Below are 25,722 nucleotides of genomic sequence, written 5' to 3'. Positions count from 1 at the left end.
CTGTTGAGGGCAATGGTATTAATGGTATTAATTAAAAATGAATACTTACAGTCTCTTTTTTCTTGCTGAACACAGGCATGGCTACCGAGGTCATCAGGAGCAGGCTTTGGGCCTGACTGTTGAACAGCTGTGGTACACACATACACAAGAACAGCCAAGAAGACTTGATCTGCATTTGTTTTTGTTTGTAAATGTTAAATGTTAAATTTGTAAATATAAATTAAGTTGGTGGAGTTCGCTCTTGTTGACCAAAGGTAGAAAATGAAGTGAAATGGAGATGGATTGGAAGATGATGTTTAACTTAATAGTGCTAAATCTCTCTGGACCAATGAACATTAACTAAGCCAACAAGGGAAGCAAAGAGAAGCTAAGATATGTTAAGTTATTCACTCAAATAACGTTGCAAAAAACTGCTATTGGCTGTAAATATAAGACTAAGCAAGACATTACAGATACTATATACTGTATTTTATACGGCTAACATTACTTAAGAATAGAAATTTAGCAGTGCTCTATGATTACCTTTGCTGTGCTTGGTAACTGAAGGTGAAGATGGAGGGAAGACAATATGGGAGAAGAGACAACAAGTAGGAAATGGCAGTGAAAAGATATGCCACATATGGTACAGATGAAAAGAGATACTGAAATAAAGGAGGAAACAGAAATAAGCAGGCAGGGGTGGAGTAGCAACTTGCAACAGATGCACTTGATAAGGAAACATTTGAATAAAAAAAAATACTTTGAAAATTAATGTTATATTAAAGTATTTCTGCTTGAGCAAAATTGGCTTATGCTAGATTTTTGCTGGTGTGTTGCTACACAGTTGTTAAAGCATCGCTGGTTGAATTCTATGTCTTTAGGGTGTTACTAACAGTGCACCACTAAGTAAGGTGTTAAAGTAATGTGTTCCGTAAAAAATACAATAAAGATTAAAATGACAAAAATTCAAAAATAACATTACAGTTACAAATACTTAGTTAATTTCAGGGATGGGTGTTTTGGCTGTCTTGAGTGTCATGTCTAGCTTGCTGCATGGGCTGAAGGTAGGGGTTGGTGGCTTAATAATGTATTACACTTTCCATATAACATGCCTAACCTAACACATTCTAAAAAAATACTAAGTGTTCAAGTGGTTGGCGGGGGTTTTTTTTTTTTTTTTTTTTGTTTTTTTTTTTTTTTGTTTTTTTTTTTTTTTTTTTGTTGTTTTTTTTTTTTTGTTTGTGGTTTTTTTTTTTTTTTTTTTTTTTTTTTTTTTTTTTTTTTTTTTTTTTTTTTTTTTAGTTTATTTTTTTTTTTTTTTTTTTTTTTTTTGTATGCTCCACACTATTTTTTTGTTTGTTTTTTTTGGTTGTGGTGGGGGGGGTTGCTTTTGCAGCAATTACTAGTGCTATGCTATGATGTTGCTAGGGGATTGAATTTGTGACTGGAATGAATTGGATTGAGGGGTTTGAATGTTTCAATACCATAGAGAGAGGCAGAGAGATGAATAGAATGGTTTTAAATGTTTTCATGAAGAGACTGCATTGCAACATTTATCTCTATTGCCCTCCAGAAAAAAAAACTGTATAATGGATCATTACTAAAATAGCACAGATGGCCTAAATGAGTCTGACATTTTGATTATGTATGCCAGATAATCTTGATGAAAGATAATAGTGTCTGCAAGAACACTAATAATGGGAGAAGCAGACTGACCACAGTGTCCATATAAGCCTCAGTCCAGATGATGTCGTGATCGTGGTTAATGACCATTGGCCGGCTCAGAACATGGAGGTACTCCATAACGTTTTCCTGGACGTCAGCCAGTGTGGAGACGTGTGTGTAGTACCCTGCATGACACACAAATAATGTACAAACATACCATATATCACAAATTACTCCAATGGAAAACCTAGGACTCATACATTTTAGCAAATAAAATCTTATTATTATACCATATTATTTTTTATCTTTTTGCTTCTGGCCTTTGGGTATTACATTTAGAGCAGCAAACTCATTTATCCAACTTCAAAAAACCTGGTATTCCCAAAAAAACACTAAGGTGTTTTGAATGAAAAAAAACTGCTTGAATCTCCCATCAATGCAAATGTGCTGTTTCCATTTTTTAAACTTGGCTTAGTCTAAGGTTTATGGCATTTTTACAACTGGGAGACAATGACGTCAATGGGATACCTGCAGTGAAGCTGCTCAGTGACAACAGGCTACTGAAGCACTGCCAGTTATGAATATGTGAATATGTGCAACCTTTTCCCCCTTTGTAATGTCTCACCAAGCACGCTGCTGTAAATATTATTAAGTAGACCTGCTCACTTAAGACTGAAACTTTAACATGTTTTTGCAGCAGTGTAACATAAAGCATGTTTCTCTATTTATGACAGATATTTTGTTTTTGGCAGAAGCAACTGCCAGTGTACGCAACAGAAGGGAGTGCACCTGTTACCTATTATACACAGAGACAAACACTCAGATATGATATTTTTGGGCCAGGGATGTGTTTACAGTGTATCTGTGCTGATAATCAGGTATTTAGTCAGGGATTTTTGATGTGCACAGAGCAGGATAAAGTGATTATTTTCAGGTCTGAGCTGCTGCATGACCCCATATAATTCACAAGAGGGCAGCACCTGATACCCAGTTCCATACAGCACCACCTGCGAACACCACAAAGGGCCAACAGACCTCTTTTCTTCCTAAGTACAGCACGATAAATCACTTGGACCACTTAGCACATAGACTAAGCAAGTAATTGCAGTAGTTTTCACATCTACCTTTATTCTTTGTTGCTGAAATTACCTAAACTTCCTATCCCAAATTGTATGGCAGAACCAGGGATTCAACCTATCAACTTTTATAACACAAAGCATATTCTTTGACCTTGACCATGCTATTGATTTATCCCCATTTTACCCTTGTTGTTGCAGGCAATCCATTTAACATTTTCAGCAAATGTCACCTCTCGTCCAATCAGATAGGTGAACACTCGAACCTGGAGAGACAATAAAGCATATAGTGAGATGTGATGAACCCCACTTATTTGTTACTTGTGTGTATTTGTGTGTCATACCCGTCGTTCTGGCCAGTTGAACTCTTCAAAAACATCCTGGAAGTCCTCCATTGCTCCGTCCGTTATCAGCATGATGGCTTGGTTACATAGGCTGCCCTGGCCCTGCGCTGAAGCCTAAACACACACACACACACACACACACACACACACACACACACACACACACACACACACAATTTACTTGATCTTGGAATTTATACTACAGAAATCAGCTGATGTAGACCTGTAAATTGTGTAGAGCAGATATAGGATAAATAAAAATAAATAAAATAAAAAAATAAAGTAAATAATCTTACTATTTAATTGCTAGCAATGCTATATATTGTTAGGACCTAGCAGTTGTGGTTGTGGCACAAACCTCGTTGAGGATCTTGAAAGACTCCTTCATTGCCTTTTTCACTTTGCCCTCGCCTTTGACATGAAGCTCTTCAATCAATAGCTTGAAATGCTGCAGAGAGACACACAACAAATAAACAAATAGACATTGTCAATAAGCCACAGATCTTATCCTTTTGGTAAATGCAGGTGAATGCAGTCACCACAGGAACATGGGGAGAGAGAGAGAGAGATCAGGAGGGAGGGAGTAAAAGAGTGTAGAGTAGGAATTATCCCCAGCTCCCTGGCACACTGACCAATTATGGCAAAGTCACTACAACACCAGAAGGTAATCAGGATTAATCAACACACGCACACACAGACACCCGCACACACTATGATGAATGGCCACATTGTTGTGGGTTCCACCACTGTGCAGACAAGAGATAGACGTAGCCTTCATGGTGCTCTTAGCATCTTACAGAATTGTATATGCCCCTACAAATACAAGCTAACTGTAAAGTATTGTTATTACTGTTATTATTGTTGTTGTATATAAATGCTACTCAAACATAACTAAGCCTAGACACTTACTCAGCATTTTCTTTTATTGTTACTTGTTGTAAGAAATGACCAAGACATGAGATAATTTGCTTAAATATACTATATATATAAGCTAATATATTTTATATATATATATATATATATATATATATATATATATATATATTTCAATCATGACAAAAAAAATTAATGGAGAATCTGGGAATGTACAGCCCTTTTACCCCAGATCACTTATTCAACTGTTCAATATTTGACAAAACTGAAAACAAAAATGATTTTGGTCTCTTACAGTTTGGGCAAACACAATCTGACTTATAGTAGGAGTAAACATGGTAAATTGTTGTTTGGAAATGTAGGAACTCTTATATAACAGCTACAAAACTGAGGATTGACTTCCTGTAAATGTGTGTGTTCCAACATGAGTTTATGCGAAAGTACATCAGCCAACATCTGTAAGCCCATTCTGTTACAGCCTGCCTCTCTAGGCATTAAACCAATCAAATCCCTTGCTGACAGGTCATGTGACCTACTTAAAATTGTCAGTGGCCAGCAACCTCACCTGATCTGCGATGATGTGAAGGGGAGTGAAAGTAGGGCACACATCCAAAACATAACACACACAGACTGAGCAGACTGAGCAGGTGTTGGTATATGACAAACAGGGGAATAGAAGAGGGGGGAAAACAAAGAAAGCAGCAGTGAAGCAATGAAATCTGGATGGATAGAAAGTGCAAAAGAAGAAAAATGTCATGGCTTTGTTAGGGAGATGGGAAAGAGGAGATGGAGAAGACAAAGACAGAGAAGGAAGTGGAAGAGAGAGGAAGAAATATCTGCATTCTTAAAACACCAGTAGGATCAGCGCACTTTTACCACACATGAGCATGAACTGGTTCTGAGGGTTTCATCACTAAATCCTGGGTTCAAATGGGTTGAACCCTTGAACACACATTCTCTGTGTGACGTTTTAACTGTGACGTGATGACAGCATAATATCATTACAAGATTAGTGAGATAACAGCTGATTGAAGATTTATAGGTTAGCAGAGGTTAAGTGAATTAATTAGCTGTCTAGCTTGTGTCTCTTCTGTGTGTGTGTGTGTGTGTGTGTGTGTGTGTGTGTGTGTGTGTGTGTGTGTGTGTGTGTGTGTGTGTGTGGGTGCAGTTCGAGTTACCTCTCTGTTATCCAGATCAGCTTGTACCAGCGTGCCCTTGAAGCAGGGCTCCACGTAGCGAACATAGTCACTGTACTGGAGAGAGAAATCAAATATGTAACCCAATAAAATCAATGATCCACACGATCAACAGTCAACATGATTAACCTTTATAAAAAGGTAAGAGTTATTGAAGTTTTACTACCCTCAAATCTCAATCAATCCCTAAATATCACAATATCACTTAACTTTATTACGCTAATTTACTCTAGCCAACACGTGATTCTGTAACACAGAAATTATTTAACTGCTAATGTTGTTTTTCAGATGGATTTCAGTGTTAAAAGTTGGACATTTGGATGTGGTGTTTATATTCCTGGAAGCTGTTACTTTGTTTTTCCACTGAAATTAGTCAAGTCAAGTTCAAAGTTAAATTAAATTATGTTATTCCTTACGAGGATATCTCATTTTAAAATTAAACTCTCAGCAATGCTTTTGCTTGCATGGTCACCCCCATGAAAGAAATGGTGTAGCTTTAAATTCTGTGTAAAAACAGCTTAAGGGCAGTGGATTTCCAAGAGGCATATGATTACACACACAGTAATACCAGGATAAACCTTGCTTATTACACCGATTTGTGGTTGGAGGGCTTCGTGCAGCCAGAATCCTGAAAAATCTAAAAACAAAAATTTATTTTGAAGCTTTGATGTTACTGAAAGTAAATGCCTGGTGCTAACTGAATGTGTGATGTGTTTATTTGTGCCTGTTTGCATGTGTCTATTTCCGTGTATTCGCCCCAGTCTCTGTACTGTCTGTACTGTACCTGTGTATTAGCTTTCTGTGTATTTGTGTGTTAGGGTGTTAATCTCGATGTCACACTTATCAGGACTTAGACACTGTCTGCTTCTGCTGAGTCTGCTCATATGTGTCTGTGTTTTGTGTAATGTGTGTGTGTGTGTGTGTGTGTGTGTGTGTGTGTGTGTGTGTGTGTGTGTATGTGTGTGTGTGTGTGTGTGTGTATGTGTGTGTGTGTGTACTTACAGCTATTATGTTAACAAAGTCATTTTCTCCCAGTGTGTCCAGGATTGTATTGATGGTGTGTTTGGCTATGGTCAATCTGAGTCCCTTCATACTGCCACTGACATCCACCACGATTACCACATCTTTAGGCGAAGTGGCTGCCTGGATATACCTAGAAAGACAGATAGAGAGCTGAGGTAGGAAGCTGTAAAGACTTTACCTTTATCATAATGTCAACTAATTGGCATTCAGGCATGAACAGAGACTCAATGTTAATTACCATTAGTCTAGCAGACAGACAGAACAGGAGGAGTTGAAGCATTATCCTTTTATTTGTTCCTCTGTTCTTCCATCCATGCTTCTCTTCATCTCCTTATCACCATCCCCTGATTTCCAAGCTCATTAACGCAGATTACATTTCCCCTACAACATCTGAGATCTGCAACCTTCCAGGAAACAGTTGTGTCTGAGGACCATGAGTTCTTGGAACTTGATTTACTGTTCCCGAACAGTAATCCAACCTTTTATAGGGAAGACATTTTCACGTCACAGTGGGTGTAAATAATAAAAAGAATGATGGGTTTCAGGGTCCTGGTATTGTGCATGCTGGCTCACTGGCAGACTGCCATGGTTTACTGGGACACTTTAATTTAACAAGCCAATGTTATTAGTAGCAACTGTCCTTTGACCACTATGAGAAGTCAAATGACTGCTGCGAAAAAAGGCCTATTGTGGGGATGGTCATTCCCAGCATTATTGACATGCTTTTAATGTTTGACCAATGTGTGTATTTTAGTGTGTGGTTTTTTCGTAGTGTGTGCATTTTCTTTTAAAACTTTGTAAAGTGTCTTTGAGTGTTGCAAAAAGCACTATATAAATAAAATGTATTATTATTATTATTATTATTTGTAAAAGGCTATACGGCTGCTGATGTATAAGCAAGTCTCAAACAGGTCTTTTGCCATTGCTGTATATACATTTGTCTTTGACACAAGCAGCACCCACAATTGGGGCTCCTATAGTAACAGGAGTTAGAGAGCTACTTTCAATGTAGATGAGATGAGCTGATTTGTTTGACCACAACTAATGAAAGCCCTAACAACTACCTGTTATACCTACCTCTATATGTCCAACTGTGCTGCCTGCAACAGAGTTGCCTCCCTCTGGCCAGATCAAATGATATGCACCTCTGTCAAACCTGGGTTCTGTCTCTCTATTAACTATCTACTTTTTTTGACTGAACAGAACATAAACTTAAACAATAGTTTAATCTACTGGTAAGGGCACTGATAAACCAAGGTGACACAGACAAAGGCTGACTGATAAATTGCTTTTGCAATCACCTCAGAACTTTAACAACTTCTGTTAAAAGTTGCACTTGGAGGCAAAACAAGGAGAAACTGCACTTAATGGGTAAAGACTCTGATTCGAGAGGCTAGTCAGAAAGACTTCTCTCACCGTCACTGACTGCCTCTGTAGCTGATTCAACATGCTCAATTGGTCAAATGGTCGCTGATATGGGCAGACTGGTGCCAACTTGCCAGACATACTAAAAAACAATTGATGGTCAGCCATAGACACGAGTGGCGCCCAATGATTGCTGGCTTGGAGGGTCAGGACCCATAACTAGGGTTTGGTGATTCAGCTTGAGCTGAGTTGTTATGGTTCTTCTGCCATTCATCAGAAGCACTATCCTGCACTTACAAACTATACAGAGAGCTACAACCCTTCAAAAGGCATCAATAAGGAAGTAGAACTGATGTTGATGGGAATATAGCCTTACCAGTTTCTATTTCTGCAATCAAAGGTGACCACACCATTTTCATCTGGAATCCACTGGATCCCTGGAGACAGGAAGAAAGATGGAGAGATTTAGCAAAGGCAGACGTTAAGAACTGCTCTTTTTCTGTCTGGTGGACAAATGGATGCATGGATGGATAGTGACAGATTGTCAAATGAGGGAGAGATGGATGAGATAGCAGTTGAGTAAAACAAGCTGTGTCACAAATCCTCTGCTAATTACATACACACACGAGAGAATTTACCAGCAGCCATATTGTAGCTGAGACTGAGTCATCACGTTTGACAGACAGCTTCCTGCATCGTCAGTTGCTGTTTAAGTATACTGTTTGGCTTGTGTAGCTGAATGTTTATCTACAGCTCTGTTCTTGTTGTCTTAACACCGTGCAGACACAGGATAAATGTGCAAATGGGAAGAATGCAGGATGTCCTAAATGTAGGATGTGTAAGCACCTGGGTACAGTCTGAAGAAGCCTGTAGCGCTGCCAAAGTACTGCCAGGTGAGAGTTGGATCTTTCTGGAAGTTATCAATGAACACGTCATTCAGAGCCTCAGACATATAGGCTCCATTCAGAATAGCTGGATCTACAGAAAGAGAGAAAAAGAATGAAATTGATTTTCGACTGGCAACCAGATGGGTTATACAGTATGTGCAAGGGAATACAGGCTGCATGTGTGTGTGTGTGTGTGTGTGTGTGTGTGTGTGTGTGTGTGTGTGTGTGTGTGTGTGTTCACACGTCTGTACCTCTGTTGTAAACATTAGTAGGGACTTGTATGTTACTCAGTTGTGTGTTGACTGGCAGTTTATCGAAGTGTTCATTTTTCTCCAGAGGGAATTCTCCTCCCAGCGACACTGAATTCCCATCTTCATCCACCGAGTTGATCAGCAGGGAGTTAAAGTATTCAAACTAGAGAGAACAGTAAAGGATGATGACCTCATAGATTATTTGATGATGAAATATTAAATACATGTTCAAAAACTCTACAGTATATACAGAACATTCTTCTGTGTGGTCTGTAAAAGCCTCAGTTAACTTTGCATATTTGCTATGATATATGCTTATGTTCAACACAGTGTGAATGAGGTGAAAGGAGACAAATATGTGACACAAGCAGAACATCTTTAATATAGCTATGGCTATGATGGTGATAGTACAGTACTGTTGACACCACCAAGAAGGGGTACAGGTAAAGAATAGTATATTTTGGGTATAAATCAGTGGTTACATCATCTTCCCGCCTGTGTTAGACTATGCATAAATTGTATCAAATGTCACAAACCTCCAGTGTTTCATTGTACTCGTGGTAAAGGTCAGCATCCTCTGCTGCTTCCGCTAACCTCTGTGATGAAAATACAGCAGGTTAAGGGTTAAGGATACACTCTGTCCATGTAGGTAAGACTATCAAGTCCGAACTAAACCTGCAGCAATTGTTCATATGATCTTTGTTTAAACAAGGTCATGTCTGTAGAAGAGCTCATCTGAAATTGATTACCATTACATGTGTTTTTGCTTAAACAGAATGTATCATTATTACCTTCACAGATTTCATCTTCCTCCCAAGCATCTCCTCCATCTCCTCAGCAAACTTTTTTACTAGCTCCTCTCCGTCCACCTCCTCTATCTTCACCATACCCTCGACATCCTTGTATTTCTTGAAAACAGGCACAGTTGGCTCATTAGTGACAGTGCTAGTATTATTAACAGAGCCTCCTTCTAGAGAAAATGTCCCATGAGCTCCTTAAAATCATAAAACAAAAGACTCAGAGAATAAGGTTTATAATATATTGCCTCCATTTTGACTACCACCTGATGCCACTGTTTTTACATTTAGAAGTTACGTACAATATCTTGCTTAACTACACAATGGAAAACAACAGAGACACACATAACTGTAGAAGAGAGATCCTGGTATTATACAATTATACACGTGTGTGTGTGTGTGTGTGTGTGTGTGTGTGTGTGTGTGTGTGTGTGTGTGTGTGTGTGTGTGTGTGTGTGTGTGTGTGTGTGTGTGTGTGTGTGTGTGTGTGTGTGTGTGTGTGTGTGTGTGTGTATGTGTGTGTATGTGTGCGTGCGTGTGTGTGTGCATGCACCATGTGTACAGATGGGGGTCAAGCCCAGACTTCATCCCCTCCCCAGACCCCCTCTCTAATCTGCAATATGACAGAGTGATGCCACAAGAAAACCATTTATTGCACACTGCGCTTCCTGACTGACATCTGTGCATGTTCTAATGTATTTTTATGGCTGCTAGGTTTGTTCACTGTGCTATTAAATTTGAGCAGCTACATAGATATAATTTAAGAGATCCCGTGCTGTTGCTGCTTGTGAACTGAAAGGTTAATTTCCGCTACTGATGATAAATACACAAGTTGTGATGACAGATAACAGATTCCCAGTAAATGTTTGTTTTGGTGATGGATTTTACCTTCAGTGAGATGATTAAATGAGAATAGGTTATCAAATTTGTCAAGAAAATGGGCTTGTTAATGAGAAATCCCTAGTTCCCAGAGTTCCTAACAGGTGGAGAAAGGCCCTTAACAAGTAGTCAGTTACAACTTTTAGCCTTTTGACCTAAAAATAATTTCTGACAATTTAAAAAACTGTATGGAAAAAAGAACTAGATGCCAAATTTGTCATTTAAATTAATATATTATATTTTCACTTTCAAAGATGATGCTTTTCAATTTTCCTTACAGTGGAGAGAGAGCCAGACTGAATTAGACAGATGGGAGAAACAAACAGATATAAATGAGAGAAGGAATGATAAAGAGCTCCATTAGAGCCTACTGCAAATAACCATAAAAACCCCTTTCCAACAAAAGTAAAGGTCCAACAATTTCTGTATTATCTTCAAACATAAACTCAAACACTCAATATATTGTTTCGTTTACTCAGGCAAGAAGACAAAGTCACTAAATGATCCACAGATAATGAGAAAGCCATCGATTACACAGAGGTGGGTGATTAACGGCTTCTTGTTGCCAAGATTACATTTATGCACAGGGTGCTTTTTACACATCACTGACTAAATAAAAAGATAAAGTGTGCAACTAGGAGACTTATACCTGCATTATACAGTATATAAATACTACTATTACTGATACTGTTACTACAGCAACTAGTATTACCTCTACTGTTTCTGGGACTGCTTGATCAAGTTAGTCAGTATTTTACAACCTGTGTGGTTCTCAATCTGGAAAACTGTTTGTGCCAACTAAAAATTTAGGTTCTCTAAGGTTAATCCAGTCTACAATACAGGCACAAACAACAAACTACTACTGCTGTGTTTGTTTTGGAAGACGTCTGTGGGAGTTGGCTATTTGTGCAGCTAGATTGGTGGGTCTTTTGTTCTGTACAACATGAAAATTGTGTGATCAAACGAAAATCTTTACACTTTAGAGGGAGATGGTCAGTAAGTGTATGTCTCTGTGAACACAGTTTGTGTGTGTGTGTGTGTGTGTGTGTGTGTGTGTGTGTGTGTGTGTGTGTGTGTGTGTGTGTGTGTGTGTGTGTGTGTGTTTGTGTGTGTGTGTGGGGCAGATGGTGAATGGGCCTGCTAGGGATTCTACAGGGTGGCATGCAGAGAAAGACTGCACATCCTAATTACTAAAAAACACACACACACACACACACACACACACACACACACACACACACACGTAATCCCTTCTTCAGTCTCTACGGTAAGTCACATAAAAATTAACACTTGTCAAATTCAGCTCATTTCAATGTGCTACAGTATATACAGTATGACATTTTATGTATGTATTGGTAAAGCACACTAATGGTTTTAAAAGTCAACACACGTGTGTATGTGTGCGAGTGTATTTATGTGTGTCATCACATTGGTCTCTGGGCCATGTGCAGATGTTGTACAGCAAATGTATGCCAGTCAGTCGTGTTCCCATTGGTCGATGGAGCAGAGGGAAGGGGGAGGAGATAGAGACCCCGCCCGATTCAGTCTGATGTGATGATGTCATGTGTTCTATATCCAATTGTCTCTATTACCGTGAAGTGCATTTATGTCTCTGCATTTAAGTTTGTGTCTTAGATTTCAATCCTTGTCTTTCTATTTTCTATTTGCCAGCAGCCAAACCTAACTGTTCACTGTTTTTCTACTGCTTTTTTACTTTTACTGTTTACGTATCTATTATTATATCTTGCATTCTTTACTGATCTCCTTTGCTGCTGTAACACTGCAAATTTCCAAATGACATGTACCTTCTCCGGTATTGCCATATACTGTATATTAGGGATAATCAATCAAAGGGATTAAATCACCACCACAATCATCATCACCTCCCCCTCACCATCACTGATTTGTCTGTCTGAAATAGGAAATTACTAAAACACAATATGATGCATCCTAATTCACCTCAAAAAACACAAAACTGAGATGCCTTGGAAAAAATTTGAACTTTGTGTATATATGTATGTACGTCTGCAGCTGTTTTTAAGCATGTGCATATGTGTATTTGTGTATCTGTCTAACGTGTGCGTACTTGTGTGTGCCTGTATTAATGCGTGCATAAGCTTTTGTGTGTGATCTCTTACCTTCTGCAGCAGTTTAGCTCCAGAGTATCTGGTGGACAGGGCGGCCATCTCTTTACCAAAGGATACAGCCCACTGCTGCACCCTGCACACAGAGAAAACGTGATCAGTGACAGATAATCAAAGCTGTTATCAATATCTATGAAAACAATGCAATAACTTAAAAGGCAAGGCAGGTTTACTTGTATAGTACATTAATAAATATAACCCTTTTCAGGAAAGTAAGCGGCCAAAGGTCCTATCAGTCAAAGGGATTTTTCTTATCATGGCAACTCAAAAGATGGTGTGTCGCAAGTTCAGAAAATAGTTAAAATGCATTGCAATAAACTGAATATTTGTTTATTTGTTGACATGCACTCTGAGGTAAATTTCATAATGACTCATTGATTCATTGTTATATATCCCAAACAATTGTGGAACAAATCATATATTGAACTTATTTCACTGTCAGAAGCAGGAAAGTAAAGTACCTGACTTCCCTCAAGTGGAACACAGTGCTTTAAGAAATGCTAAACAGCTAATTTAAGAAAAGGATAAGGACTGTTTCTCAATCAACCTCTGTCCAAAAGATTTCACTTGTATCGTGCCGGAAAAATAAGAGCTAATGAGACCGTCTGTATTGAAGGTGACCATCAAAGTGTGCAGCCAATCATGATAAGAGGTAGTCTGCTTTCGGCAATGACAGATTTAAACAGATTACTGTTAAGGTGACAATAAAAGATGTCTGCCAGGTCAAGGGGATACTCTGCGCTCAATAACATGCAGTAATTCTACAAATCCTTCATGTGAATGCAGCCAATGAAAGGTAATAGAGGTTAGAGTGTAGACAGGATGTGACAGATGGCTCAACCTATGGGGAGTCAGCCAGCTTGCTGCTAGTTAGCAGGCAGGGTTGTCATATAGACTGCCAGCCGCGATACAAAAAAACTGTGGCTGAAACCTGGCTGATCATTAGTAGACTTGTTGATATGTTTATTCTGAAATATGAGTGTGGGTTCATTCTCAAATGTGACTTTGAAAATGTAGAGGTGCTAGGTATGAGTGTTGTACTGTACATATCAGTGTCAGTATCATGTTCTTTGTTCAGGGATATCAAAGGCTCTCTTGACTGTTGCCTTGAAATTAGTCCGATCATTGTAACTGTTTTAAGGTAGTAAAATGTTCTGACAGATAAATTATTATTAAGTTATTTTTTTACATGGTGCTGTTAAAGAGCTATGTTGCTGCGGGCTTCAATACCACTGTACAGGCAAAGTAAGGTAAGATTAAGACCAGACTTGGGTCAAATTTGGACCAAATACAACACAGTAAGTAAACTCTATTGTACCATAAAAGCGGCCTGTTAACTCCATTTTGTTTATTGAAACGTGCTTTTTTTCACTATCACTATGTTGTGCATTTATGGGACTTGATGTTCATATTTATACAGTATATTGATTTATATGTGCTTTTGTTTCCACTGTCAAATCAAAAGGTGCTATACAAATAAAGTTATTTGCCCTTTCAAATTATTGAAAGGGCAAAATGCAGCAATTGCTCACTGTGAAACTCATTTGACATAGAAAAATAGCAAAAAATGTCAATTGTAGCCTTTTATGGGGGGTATCTAGGGTGTTACACAGTCAGAAAAGGTTGCTCATCTCCTAAATTGTTTCTTAAATGTGTCATTGCTGTTGATGTCTTATTGACAGCTATCTGTTTCCTCCTGACAGCAGAGCAATGTTCCCCGAGAGGCTAAAGATGTGACCTTCTTGGCCTGAAATGTTCCGGTCATAGCCTTCTAACTTACAGAGCCAGAGGGGCCCTGCTGCCAAATCTTCCCCAGGCAGTGGGAAGAGTGAAGCACTTTGGGCTCAGTGACCTGTGTTGGCCTGCTGAACTCTGTGTTCCCTGAAGCTTTAATCTCCTTCGTCACACCAGTGACAGCATACACTCTCTGAGCTGTGCAAAGTAAAAAAAAAAAAAAAAATCACACACACAAAATATATCCTGAAACTGTACACTCAATCATTGCTTTTATAGTGTTGGTTGATAAATCTAGTAGACTAACATTTGATCGACCAAACTATTACAGTATGTATGTCCACTGACACACATACAAACAATATTAACAGCATCCAGTCAGTGCGAGTAACAAAATGCTGTGTATTTCTCTGAGTTTCTCTGTCCCTCTCAAACCCTTCTACTTTAACACACACATACACACACAGTTAATAGGCTATTGTGGACTGACAGCACTGTATTGATCTGTTAGTGTTTTTAGTCAGCAGGAGGTTTGAAAGCTGTTCAGGGAAAAGAGCTTCGTCTGGCTTCTGGAGAACAAACAAACGCAGCGTTTTATTCCCAAAAGAAAAAGTGAGAGAAAAAAACTGATCACTTGTTCTACCAAGTGAACGCTTGTGTGATAATGAAACCCATTAGGCATTATGAGTTATTGAAAATCACCACTTATCCCAGGTAGAACATGGACATTTTACAAGATATGGTTTTAGGAACTCATATTACAGTTCATATAAAGGACATAGAGCAGGGGTTATCATATTAATGCCGAACAGTTTTAGTTTTTTTTGCTGTCATTGTTTGATGCTGCAAATCTTTTGCCAATACCTGTGATCTAAGTGAAAAAAGTTATAAACTTTGACTGCACATTGGATTTATTGACATATACAATAAACAAGCCAGTCCACGGCCATGATAGCGGCTCTGTGAGGGTGTCCTTATGCACACTGGTGAGATAAATGTTAACGTTGGCATGCTAACATGCTCACAATTACAATATTAACATGCTGATGTTTAACAAGCATAAGTGTGAAGTTCTGTATTCTAAATGTTTCAATTTACTATGGCAAAATGCACATTAGTCCTAAATAGAAAAATTGGTAGAGCTAAGTAAATAAATAATAAATAGTAGCCTAAACAAAAAACAAAATTAGGACTTTGTTTTGTTTTAATAATTAATATATGTGCAAACCAAATGTATAGCCTACACCATCTTAAACATACTTAGCTGTAGCTGTAAAGACTCTGTAGGATAGTTTGGCAGTTAGCTACACCCCCACCCCACAGGTGCCCATATGGCCATATGTATCTGTGTGGAGTTATCAGCTAAAATAGAAAGAACACTATTGACTCATCTACCTCACGTGTGGCTTCAAAAAGGACAACGCTGCATGTAGACATGCCATGTTGTCCACGGGGAACGATCTGGTACACTTGTTGATGTAATGTCTTAATAAAACGCGAGGTTTGTGGTCAGCTGACTTGTATCTACCACTGTGTGACACTCAAAGACCAACTCTCTTTCACTGCCAACATTGATGCAACTACCCGATCGTTTAGCTACATATGCAGCACAAAATCAGAAGGATACATCCCCTTCTAACGCAGAAGGCGGCTCAGGTTCCGGTTCAGGCTCTAGTCGTCTCACATCTACACTACTGCAACTCCCTCCTGGCTGGCCTGCCTGCATGTGCCATCCGACCCCTGCAGCTCATTCAGAATGCAGCAGTGTCTGGTCTTCAACCAACCCAAGTTCTCTACCACTACACCACTCCTCCGCTCCCTTCACTGGTTACCAGTTGCTGCCCACGTCCGGTTCAAGACACTAGTACTTGCATACAGGGCCACGAACGGATCAGGCCCAGCTTACATCCAGGACATGGTCAAATTCTACACCCCAGCACATCCACTCCGCTCTGCATCAGCCAACCTGCTTGTTGCCCCCACACAGGGAGGGACAACTAATCACTCAACCAAATCCCAACTGTTTACTGTCCTGGCTCCTACCCATACTAAATGGTAGAATGAGCTCCCCATTGACATCAGGACGGCCGAAAGTCTACACATCTTCCGCCGCAGGATAAATGCACATCTCTTCAGACTCCATCTTGGTTAATTAAAAAACAAACAAAAAAACGTACAGTTGCACTTTTATTTGGCTCTTTGTAGTTTGGCTTATCAACACGGTCTCACAGCAGTTCGTGAAATGGTCACGCTATTTGCTAATGTACTTGCACTTACTTCTTGTTGTCTGGAGTTTGTACCTTCAAGGTTAAAAGCACTTAATTGGAAGTCGCTTTGGATAAAAGCGTCAGCTAAATTACTTGTAATGTAATGTAAATGGCAGCACATTGTATCTCCACGTAAGTGAGAATGCAATCATAGTACACAGTTGAATACAATAATAACACATTTTACATTACTTGAACTATGTCCACCTCACAGCATTATACATTTATGTAGGCTACAGTAAAAATCCTGTCATTTCATGTAAGCTATTGCCGACAAGTATGGTTGATGTAATCTATCTATCTATCTATCTATCTATCTATCTATCTATCTATCTATCTATCTATCTATCTATCTATCTATCTATCTATCTATCTATCTATCTATCTATCTTCCAATCAGGTGGTTGATAAAAAAATTGTAAAAAGGTTGGATAGTTAGTTAAGATCCTTGGAATGAATGTCGTCCAAATCTACGAGAGCGGATATTTGAATGAATTAATGACGTTTTTTCAAATGGAGTGAAAATGAATGTGTTATGTGTGAAAAGCAAATTAAATTCACATACGCAAATGTGTCTCTCACAAAACCTGCATGATCTGTATATACTGTATAGCTTTTTACACTGACATCAGAACTTGACATGACTGAAATGGTTCCTCCTGATGGTTCATTCCCTGAGAGTAAAAAGTCAGTGTCAGGGTTCTAGTGCAACTGTACTCACGTTTCTGGTGAAAGCTTCATCTGGCCATCGACCATCAGGCACACTGAGCTGGAGAGGATAATCCACAGCAGCATCATCAGCCTCCCTCTGTGCGGCCCACTTTTGTCCGATTTACTGGCATTGCCAGTGGTTCCCCAGCTCCAGCGGTTCATCCCTGCAGCTGCCGCAATCTGCATCAGTCCAGCAATTGTTGCACGCTGGCTCCAAGAGAAAAGCATAAAATTAGGACAGCGCATCGTGAGATTAGAAGTGCTCAGGTCACAGTGCAAACACAAAAGAAGGGAAGTTGATTGGTCCTGGGTAGGAAATAAATTGTGGGTATTTAGAGCTTTATAGTTGAAAAAACTACTATGAGAGCAGTAAGAGTGAACCAAAAAAGTTAAGTTATGTGCTTTTACACCAAAACTGTGCTGAAAGAAGCTAAAAAAGCTCCACTGAGATGAGCAGAACTGCAGAAGTGGGTGATAATTCTCTTTGGGCTTGTGACCACTGTGATCAGTGTTAATATGAAAATATTGATTATAGCCACTATAAATTTGGATATCACTTTGTACCACGAGGACATTGACTAATTTTGAAATTACAGAGGAAATTCAAGACACATTTTTTCTTGCCTGGTAATTGTTACAAAAATCCCAAAAAGATCCAATACAATCCAGTTTTCTCAAAGACATTCACGCACAGTTCAAATCTTGATACTCTCCAGAGACCTGAAGACAGGCACACTTTGTAACAGAGCAGTCGAAAATAGTGACATGTGGAGAATCTGTGACAGTCCGAGGCCTGCTCAGGAAAAGCAAAGGATCCAGAAAGCTCACATGCGACATCCAACAACAGATCGTCCTAAAAGCAGTCACAAGAATGATGCTGAGAAGCCTGAGTCTCTGAATGGAAAGACTTGATAGCTGCTTTTTTTTCTGTGAGCCAAAAGATTGAAACAATCCTGTGTGCTGTGCAAAAACGCAGGGTGCTAATTCAAAAGAAACACAAGCAGGAGCCCCAAAGTGGGTTGCAGGAAGATTAAAATACTTCCCCAAATCATAACAGACAGAATGACACAAAAGATTACTCACTATGTCATGTGGTCAAAGCTTTGAAACCATTCCCTTTGAGAAGAGTGGGTCTGGAAAGAAAGTTCAAATATGACTGATAACAAAAAGAAGTGTGTGATTGAAGATTTGATGTCAGCTCAGCAGGTTACACTGGCACACAATAGAGACTCGAAAGCTCTTGTCTCCAGTGTCAAAGGTCACTTCTGCGCACCAGGAGTCACAACGGAGCTTTGCCATGTTCCTACACCTCCCTCTCTACACCTCTTAATCCTATTTCTACTGCCCTCATTATCCGGTTCTCTCCTCCATGAACCCCTACAGGGTGCCGGTTAAAAAGGGAGAGAGAGATGAAAGACTTGGGTCGTCCTGGTAAACTTTTGTCTTCAGTCCTTTTTATCAGACAGATAGGTATTCCAAAGCAGGATACGCACACATATTCCCAAAAAACAGGTTTTTCTTCCGTCCTTTTCCTGAATTATTTCTGACCTCACATCCCGGTGGATCCAAACCAAAGTCATCCAGCACTGGGACACGATTACGCTTCGAGTTAGATGGATTGAGTAATGGAGGGATAGTGGGACTTCCTCTTTCTCTCTAGTGTATCTCTTCCTGCTCTCCGGGACCAGTTTATACCATAATCCAGGCAGGATTAAACCCCTCCTTCCTCCATCCCTCCTTTTTGCTCTCCATCCCTCTAGCTCTCTCTCTTCTCTCTCTCTCACACACACACACACACACACACACACACACACACACACACACACACACACACACACACACACACACACACACACACACACACACACACACACAGTAACACAAACACAATCTTTCTCTCGCTCTTGTCTTTTCTATAACACTCTTTGACCTTCTGTCTTTCTAGTCCTGCTTTTCTTTATTGTTGTGTTTCTCTCCCTTTTTCCGCTTAATTTTGTCATCAGGCTTTCTCTCAGCTGCTATTTATCCATTATTCTCTCTATTTATCTCAATTCTTTGTTTTGTTTTTTGCTTGATCTTTCTCTGTTTGTCTGTTTTTACTAAGAAAGAGAATGAAGAAGAAAAGGTGGCAGTGGTAAAAATTTAATGAAGTCATCTGTCATGGGGGAAGAGGGTGTGAGAGAAATATTAAAGAAGAGAAGAGAATAGAGGAAAAGAAACAAAAAGAAGAGAAAAATGGGAGCTAATAGGAATGGGAGGATGCCAGACAGAAGAGAGGCAAATAAATATAGAGCAAAAGAGAAAAAGAAGAACCTGGTAGAATGGTGGTAGTTGTATCAGAAGGGAGTCGCGATTTGTGGAGGAAGATGCACTTGACTTACTATATAATCTTATAATATAAACACACTGAGACACCTAGTGGACTCTTTTTGCCTCACACACACACACACACACACACACACACACACACACACACACGGCACTGCAACATGTATCTATCAGCTCTGTAAATGTGTCTATATCTATAAGTTACTGTAGGTCAAAAAATCTGCTCTCATTTTCAGTTCTTTTTCCAGTTTATTAAGGAAAAAAGCTATTCTGTAACTAATTGAAGTTATCTCACATTCATCTCATAATCCATTTTAATTACCCCAAGAGTCACTTATGTTTAAATTCTCTGTGTGTGTGTGGTTCATTTCCCTATCTGCCTGCATAACCTGGAAAAAAATCTGGAATAAATGTGTAATGTATATTCATTGTCATTTGTTTGTCATTTTTACTCAAACACTTTTTTTTTTTAACTCTGATTACATGTTGTGGCTGCTTTGTCAGTATGAAATTTGAGAAATGATTTGGTAATGTGAAGAATAACTAACTTGGCAAATTACTTTTCCCCCTGCTGATAAAGCCATTGCACAGGTCCTCTTTAGGTCATAGGTACCTGTGCATTCAGTCATGCTAAACTTGTTCAACTGTAAAACACTCAAAACAGTACTACTAACAGTACACAGTACTATAGATTAAACCTCTTTATCACCATCTTTAAATGGTAATTGTTATGAGTAAAACCCCAAGACTGTGAAGATGACAGTGGACTTCAGGAAAAGTCTCAGACTATACTGAAGATTGCACTATTCCTTCCCTCTCTTCAATTGTTATTGTATATTTCTTGTACATTTGTAAATTCTATTGTATTGCTATACTGTATACTTAACAGTATTTTTTTATATTTCTTACTGTCTTTCTTACTTACTTTTTATCCTTTATATGTTAAGTGAGTGTAACGGGAGTCAAATTCCTTGTTAGTTTACGCAAACCTGGACAATAAAGCTGACTCTGAGTAAACATGCACACATATGGACACAGTAAAACATCTGCTCATGCTGTTATTGAAATGAAAATGCAGTAAAACAATCTGGCACACACACACACATGCAGAAAGGGTCATATTAATAATATGAGCAGTTAAGAGACTGCCTAAGTGACATAAACACAAACACGACATCCATGCACATACTATATCCATGCACACACACTAGCAGTATGTAACAGCTGTGGGACTCCTCCTCCCCCACTGACCCAGATCACTGATGATGGGATGAACTCTTATTCCCCCCCGCCCCCCACCCCTTTCTCAGAAATTTGCTGAGGTGTTAACTCAAGTTTGTTTATTCTATTTTATTTTAAGCATTTTACTATATTTTACTTCACATCAATTTATTTTTCCAATATTTTGGCTCCTTTTAGTTTTTATACCACTTTAATCCATTTAATGAGATCTCTGTTTCATCCTATAATCCAATAATAAATATAAATATGAATACATTAAACAATGATCCTCAAACACCATAAAGCAACACTGTAGCATAAAATACCAAAGAAAACTCTGAGCAGTATCACTCACCTATGCCTCTGTAGAGCTTATGGTTCCAACTTGTCTTGCCATGTCATTTAGAAAAATATGACATGGAGATTTTTTCTTAAAATACAGTTTTAACGCAGAACAACTCTTTTGTGTATGAACAAAGCCATAAAAAAAGAGACAGAACCATAAACCCCCAACCAAGTACAAAACATTATTACTCTATGAATAAGTTTTTATCTGATTCATCAACTCTTGGACTTCCAAATAGAAACCAGTTAATGCAGACGACATCCTCCGTCTGAGAATACAGTGGCAACAAAAAAGAAAAAAAGTGGTTTGGACTCCCTGTACAAACTGAAGACCCCGCCTCTCTGGGCATGCACGTACACACGCACGCACACACACACGCACACACACACACACACACACACACACACACACACACACACACACACACACACACACACACACACACACACAGTCATTGATTAGTCTTAGCCAGGGCTAATAGTCAGCCCTTACTTTTAGCTCCATCAGCTAAACCAATGTTCTGGAACCTCCTGGTCTCAGAGGAAATAATAATAATGTGTGTGTGTGTGTGTGTGTGTGTGTGTGTGTAAATCCTGAAAGAATTTGAAAAGATTTGAAGGCCCTTACAATATTATAAAAAGTCTACAGCATTGATACGGCACTCATAACTCTATTTTTAGGCTTTTTTGTATATCTGAATTGATTCTGGTTTTGGGTATTATGCATCTGCTACCGTGAATACTGATTTTAATTACCATGTATGACACAACAGTGTTGGTTAGGGAGAGGAAGCAGGAAGGAAGGGAGAGGCAGCCAAATTCCCAAAGTGTAAAAAAAAGGGGGCAGCAGATTGATTGGACTCTGATCACTTCACATTGCGTTTCCTATCAGTGTTTGGGTACCCAGCTGTTATTAGGGAGCTATTAACAGCCCTGATAACAAGCACACTAATTAGTACTAATGGAATGATATAATAGTCACACGAAGATACCGGAAATATTACGAAACACTACTAGGCAGGGAGGGCAGAGCACTTTTGAAATAAAACCTTGTCACTGTATTCCTTTTGTTATACACAGTATGTTTATCTAAAGAAACATACTCTATGTATCTATGCCATGGGGATACAGTGAGTGACAGGTCATTATCCAAACAGTCCTGAGTCTATGGTCGCCATGGGAGACTAGCTGATGAATTCATGTCAGGGGAAATTTTCTATAATTCAGTAAATCAGGCCATCAGTGACTCAGTCAGTTATTATCTGTGATTTGATCAGGTAATATACTCAGAGCAAATAACTTCTATTGTTGCACTGCAAATAAACACAAAGCTGCGTAGTGATGATGTTGTGAAAATAAATCAAGTAACCCGGAACACAACCACAATGAAAAAATGTGGATGTACATTGTTTCAGGTTAGCTTGCATGGTATTTGACACTGAAACTGTTCAAATTTCTACTTTCCTTTGAGCTCTATAAGCTTAAAGGTAAATAACAGTTCAGAAAACATTCTCTACAAGGTCTCCACCCCAAGGTCCATTTAGTAGCTGCTCATCTGCTAATGAGGATCATTTGATTTGATCAAAAGCTCCACAACAGCTACTGAATGAACTTGTGGCACACCATTGTAACATCATTATGTCAGCAACTCTGCTTTGTTGGCTTATACTGTGTGCTCAGTTAAGCGCGACAAACACAGGGAGCAATTTAATATTGGAAAAAAAAAAACTGATGTTGTATCAAGTCTACAAGAGTTAATTGGGCAAGGTCCCTCAATACTGCTGGGTGTGTAAAAGCAGTTGATTAATCACTGTAGACATTATGTTATACTATTGATTGTGGCAAAACTAAGCAATGATGTGACATTAAAGCAATAATGAATGTATCTGTACTGTGATTAGTGTTACTTAAGGCTGGATCATTCTTGAATAATAACTAGAAAATGCATTTGAAAATGCGTGTGAATGCTGAATAGCTAAATTGCTAAAGCTAAACTGGATTAATAGTAGTGAGAATAGTTGGAAAAGTATGAATGGTTTTAATTAACATGAATTTAATAAAAGTTTTTTGAAAAGCTGACGCTAAACTGTATTGTTGGCTTTAAAAGGTCAATAATGCCAAACAATGTACAACATTGTGAGGTCTGAATTTATTTTCTAACTGAAATTATGAAAAGTATGGAAGACTTACAAATGCTGTGAGAAACATTGATGAAAATGCAGAAATTTCAAACAAACTGTTTGAAAAATTTCAAATGCATTGCACTGCTGAAAAACTTGGAAGATGAAATGTAAAATTCTCAGTAGGAATCTGAACTGCATTACCTTAATAAGCTAAGAGCTGAAATACATTGCTAGAAAAGCTGGAAGCTAAAATGTAATAGTGTCAAAAGTGGAAGTTCAAATAAATTGACAAAAAAGGCTGAAAATATAAATACTTTGTATTATTATCAGACATATCCATTGCATAGAACAAACAAGCATGAACCTAAAGAGCTGAGAGGGGAATATACTGCCTGAAAAGAAGGGGGCTGCTATATATATGGATGAAATCACAAATGACACTGTGTGTGTGTGTGTGTGTGTGTGTGTGTGTGTGTGTGTGTGTGTGTGTGTGTGTGTGCGTGACACAAAAGTGTGACAACATTATCGATCTCAGGACGTGACTTTTTGTCCGAAGACAGCGGTGTGGAGAGAGGAACGCGACTCGAGAAAAAGGCGTTCAGGATGTTTGTTGTTTCGGAGTAGGCTACAGAAATCATAGGCTCCTGTTATCTAAAGGTTTGTCAATCCATCCATCCATCCATCTTCGTCCGCTTATCCGGTGTCGGGTCGCGGGGGGAGCAGCTCCAGGAGGGGACCCCAAACTTCCCTTTCCCGAGCAACATTAACCAGCTCCGACTGGGGGATCCCGAGGCGTTCCCAGGCCAGGTTGGAGATATAATCCCTCCACCTAGTCCTGGGTCTTCCCCGAGGCCTCCTCCCAGCTGGACGTGCCTGGAACACCTCCCTAGGGGAGCCCCCAGGGGCATCCTTACCAGATGCCCGAACCACCTCAACTGGCTCCTTTCGGACGCAGGAGCAGCGCGCTCTACTCCTAGCTCCTCACGGATGACTGAGCTTCTCACCCTATCTCTAAGGGAGACGCCAGCCACCCTCCTGACGAAACCCATTTCGGCCGCTTGTACCTTGGATCTCGTTCTTTCGGTCATGACCCAGCCTTCATGACCATAGGTGAGGGTAGGAACGAAAACTGACCGGTAGATCGAGAGCTTTGCCTTCTGGCTCAGCTCTCTTTCCCGCTCCATTGTCCCCTCACTCGCGAACAAAACCCCAAGGTACTTGAACTCCTTCACTTGGGGTAAGGACTCATTCCCTACCTGGAGAAGGCATTCCATCGGTTTCCTGCTGAGAACCATGGCCTCCAATTTAGAGGTGCTGATCCTCATCCCAACCGCTTCACACTCGGCTGCGAACCGATCCAGTGAGTGCTGAAGGTCACAGGCCGATGATGCCATCAGGACCACATCATCTGCAAAGAGCAGCGATGAGATCCCCAGCCCACCGAACTGCAACCCCTCCCCACCCCGACTACGCCTTGATATCCTGTCCATAAATATTACAAACAGGATTGGTGACAAAGCGCAGCCCTGGCGGAGGCCAACCCTCACCTGAAACGAGTCCGACTTAGCTGCGAGAACCCGGACAACGCTCTCACTTTGGTCTTACAGAGATTGGATGGCCCTGAGAAGAGACCCCCTCACCCCATACTCCCGCGGCACCTCCCACAGTATCTCCTGGGGGACCCGGTCATCACGCCTTCTCCAGATCCACAAAACACATGTAGACCGGTTGGGGCGACTCCCAAGCTCCCTCCAGGATCCTTGCGAGAGTGAAGATCTGGTCCATTGTTCCACGACCAGGACGGAATCCACATTGTTCCTCCTCAACCCAAGGTTTGACTATCGGCCGAACCCTCCTTTCCAGCACCTTGGAGTAGACTTTACCAGGGAGGCTGAGAAGTGTGATACCCCTGTAATTGGCACACACCCTCTGGTCCCCCTTTTTAAAAAGGGGAACCACCACCCCGGTCTGCCACTCCTTTGGCACTGTCCCAGACTTCCACGCAATGTTGAAGAGACGTGTCAACCAGGACAGCCCCTCCACACCCAGAGCCTTGAGCATTTCTGGACGGATCTCATCAATCCCCGGGGCTTTGCCACTGTGGAGTTGTTTGACTACATCAGTGACTTCCGCCTGGGAAATCGACGACAATCCCCCGTCATCCTCCAGCTCTGCCTCTAACATAGAGGGCGTATTAGTCGGATTCAGGAGTTCCTCAAAGTGCTCCTTCCACCGCCCTATTACCTCCTCAGTTGAGGTCAACAGCGTCCCATCCTTACTGTACACAGCTTGGATGGTTCCCCGCTTCCCCCTCCTGAGGTGGCGAACAGTTTTCCAGAAGCACTTTGGTGCCGACCGAAAGTCCTTCTCCATGTCTTCTCCAAACTTCTCCCACACCCGCTGCTTTGCCTCTTTCACGGCAGAGGCTGCAGCCCGGGCCCTTCGGTACCCTGTAACTGCCTCCCGGAGTCCCCCCGGGATAACATATCCCGGAAAGACTCCTTCTTCAGTCGG

At 40.1% G+C, this 25,722-nt stretch overlaps 1 protein-coding gene across 8 annotated transcripts in view; it reads right to left on the bottom strand.

Moving 5' to 3' along the window:
• cacna2d4a (calcium channel, voltage-dependent, alpha 2/delta subunit 4a) overlaps positions 1 to 21,213 on the bottom strand; it is an 84,650-nt gene extending 63,437 nt beyond the window's left edge. For 3 of the 8 annotated variants that reach the window (XM_039791428.1, XM_039791432.1, XM_039791429.1), the window contains exons 1-16: positions 17,816 to 18,892; positions 17,202 to 17,398; positions 12,474 to 12,555; positions 9,451 to 9,567; positions 9,196 to 9,255; positions 8,660 to 8,822; positions 8,368 to 8,499; positions 7,898 to 7,958; positions 6,136 to 6,286; positions 5,116 to 5,190; positions 3,423 to 3,512; positions 3,065 to 3,178; positions 2,908 to 2,986; positions 1,696 to 1,829; positions 523 to 540; positions 50 to 127 (exon numbers count right to left, since the gene is read on the bottom strand). In XM_039791428.1, the coding sequence (XP_039647362.1) occupies positions 50 to 127; positions 523 to 540; positions 1,696 to 1,829; positions 2,908 to 2,986; positions 3,065 to 3,178; positions 3,423 to 3,512; positions 5,116 to 5,190; positions 6,136 to 6,286; positions 7,898 to 7,958; positions 8,368 to 8,499; positions 8,660 to 8,822; positions 9,196 to 9,255; positions 9,451 to 9,567; positions 12,474 to 12,555; positions 17,202 to 17,398; positions 17,816 to 17,875 (1,611 nt within the window). In that variant the 5' untranslated portion in view covers positions 17,876 to 18,892. Of the gene's footprint in view, positions 1 to 49; positions 128 to 522; positions 541 to 1,695; positions 1,830 to 2,907; positions 2,987 to 3,064; positions 3,179 to 3,422; positions 3,513 to 5,115; positions 5,191 to 6,135; positions 6,287 to 7,897; positions 7,959 to 8,367; positions 8,500 to 8,659; positions 8,823 to 9,195; positions 9,256 to 9,450; positions 9,568 to 12,473; positions 12,556 to 17,201; positions 17,399 to 17,815; positions 18,893 to 21,095 lie in introns of those variants that run through there. The other 5 variants (XM_039791436.1, XM_039791434.1, XM_039791433.1 and 2 more) reach the window with 5 other exon arrangements.
• Between the last annotated feature and the right edge of the window lie 4,509 nt (positions 21,214 to 25,722).

The sequence above is a fragment of the Perca fluviatilis genome, chromosome 23 (genome assembly GCF_010015445.1).
Source record: "Perca fluviatilis chromosome 23, GENO_Pfluv_1.0, whole genome shotgun sequence".
NCBI lineage: Eukaryota > Metazoa > Chordata > Actinopteri > Perciformes > Percidae > Perca > Perca fluviatilis.
The sequence above is the reverse complement of the archived record's forward strand: the minus strand, read 5'-3'. Positions and strand labels throughout refer to the sequence as shown.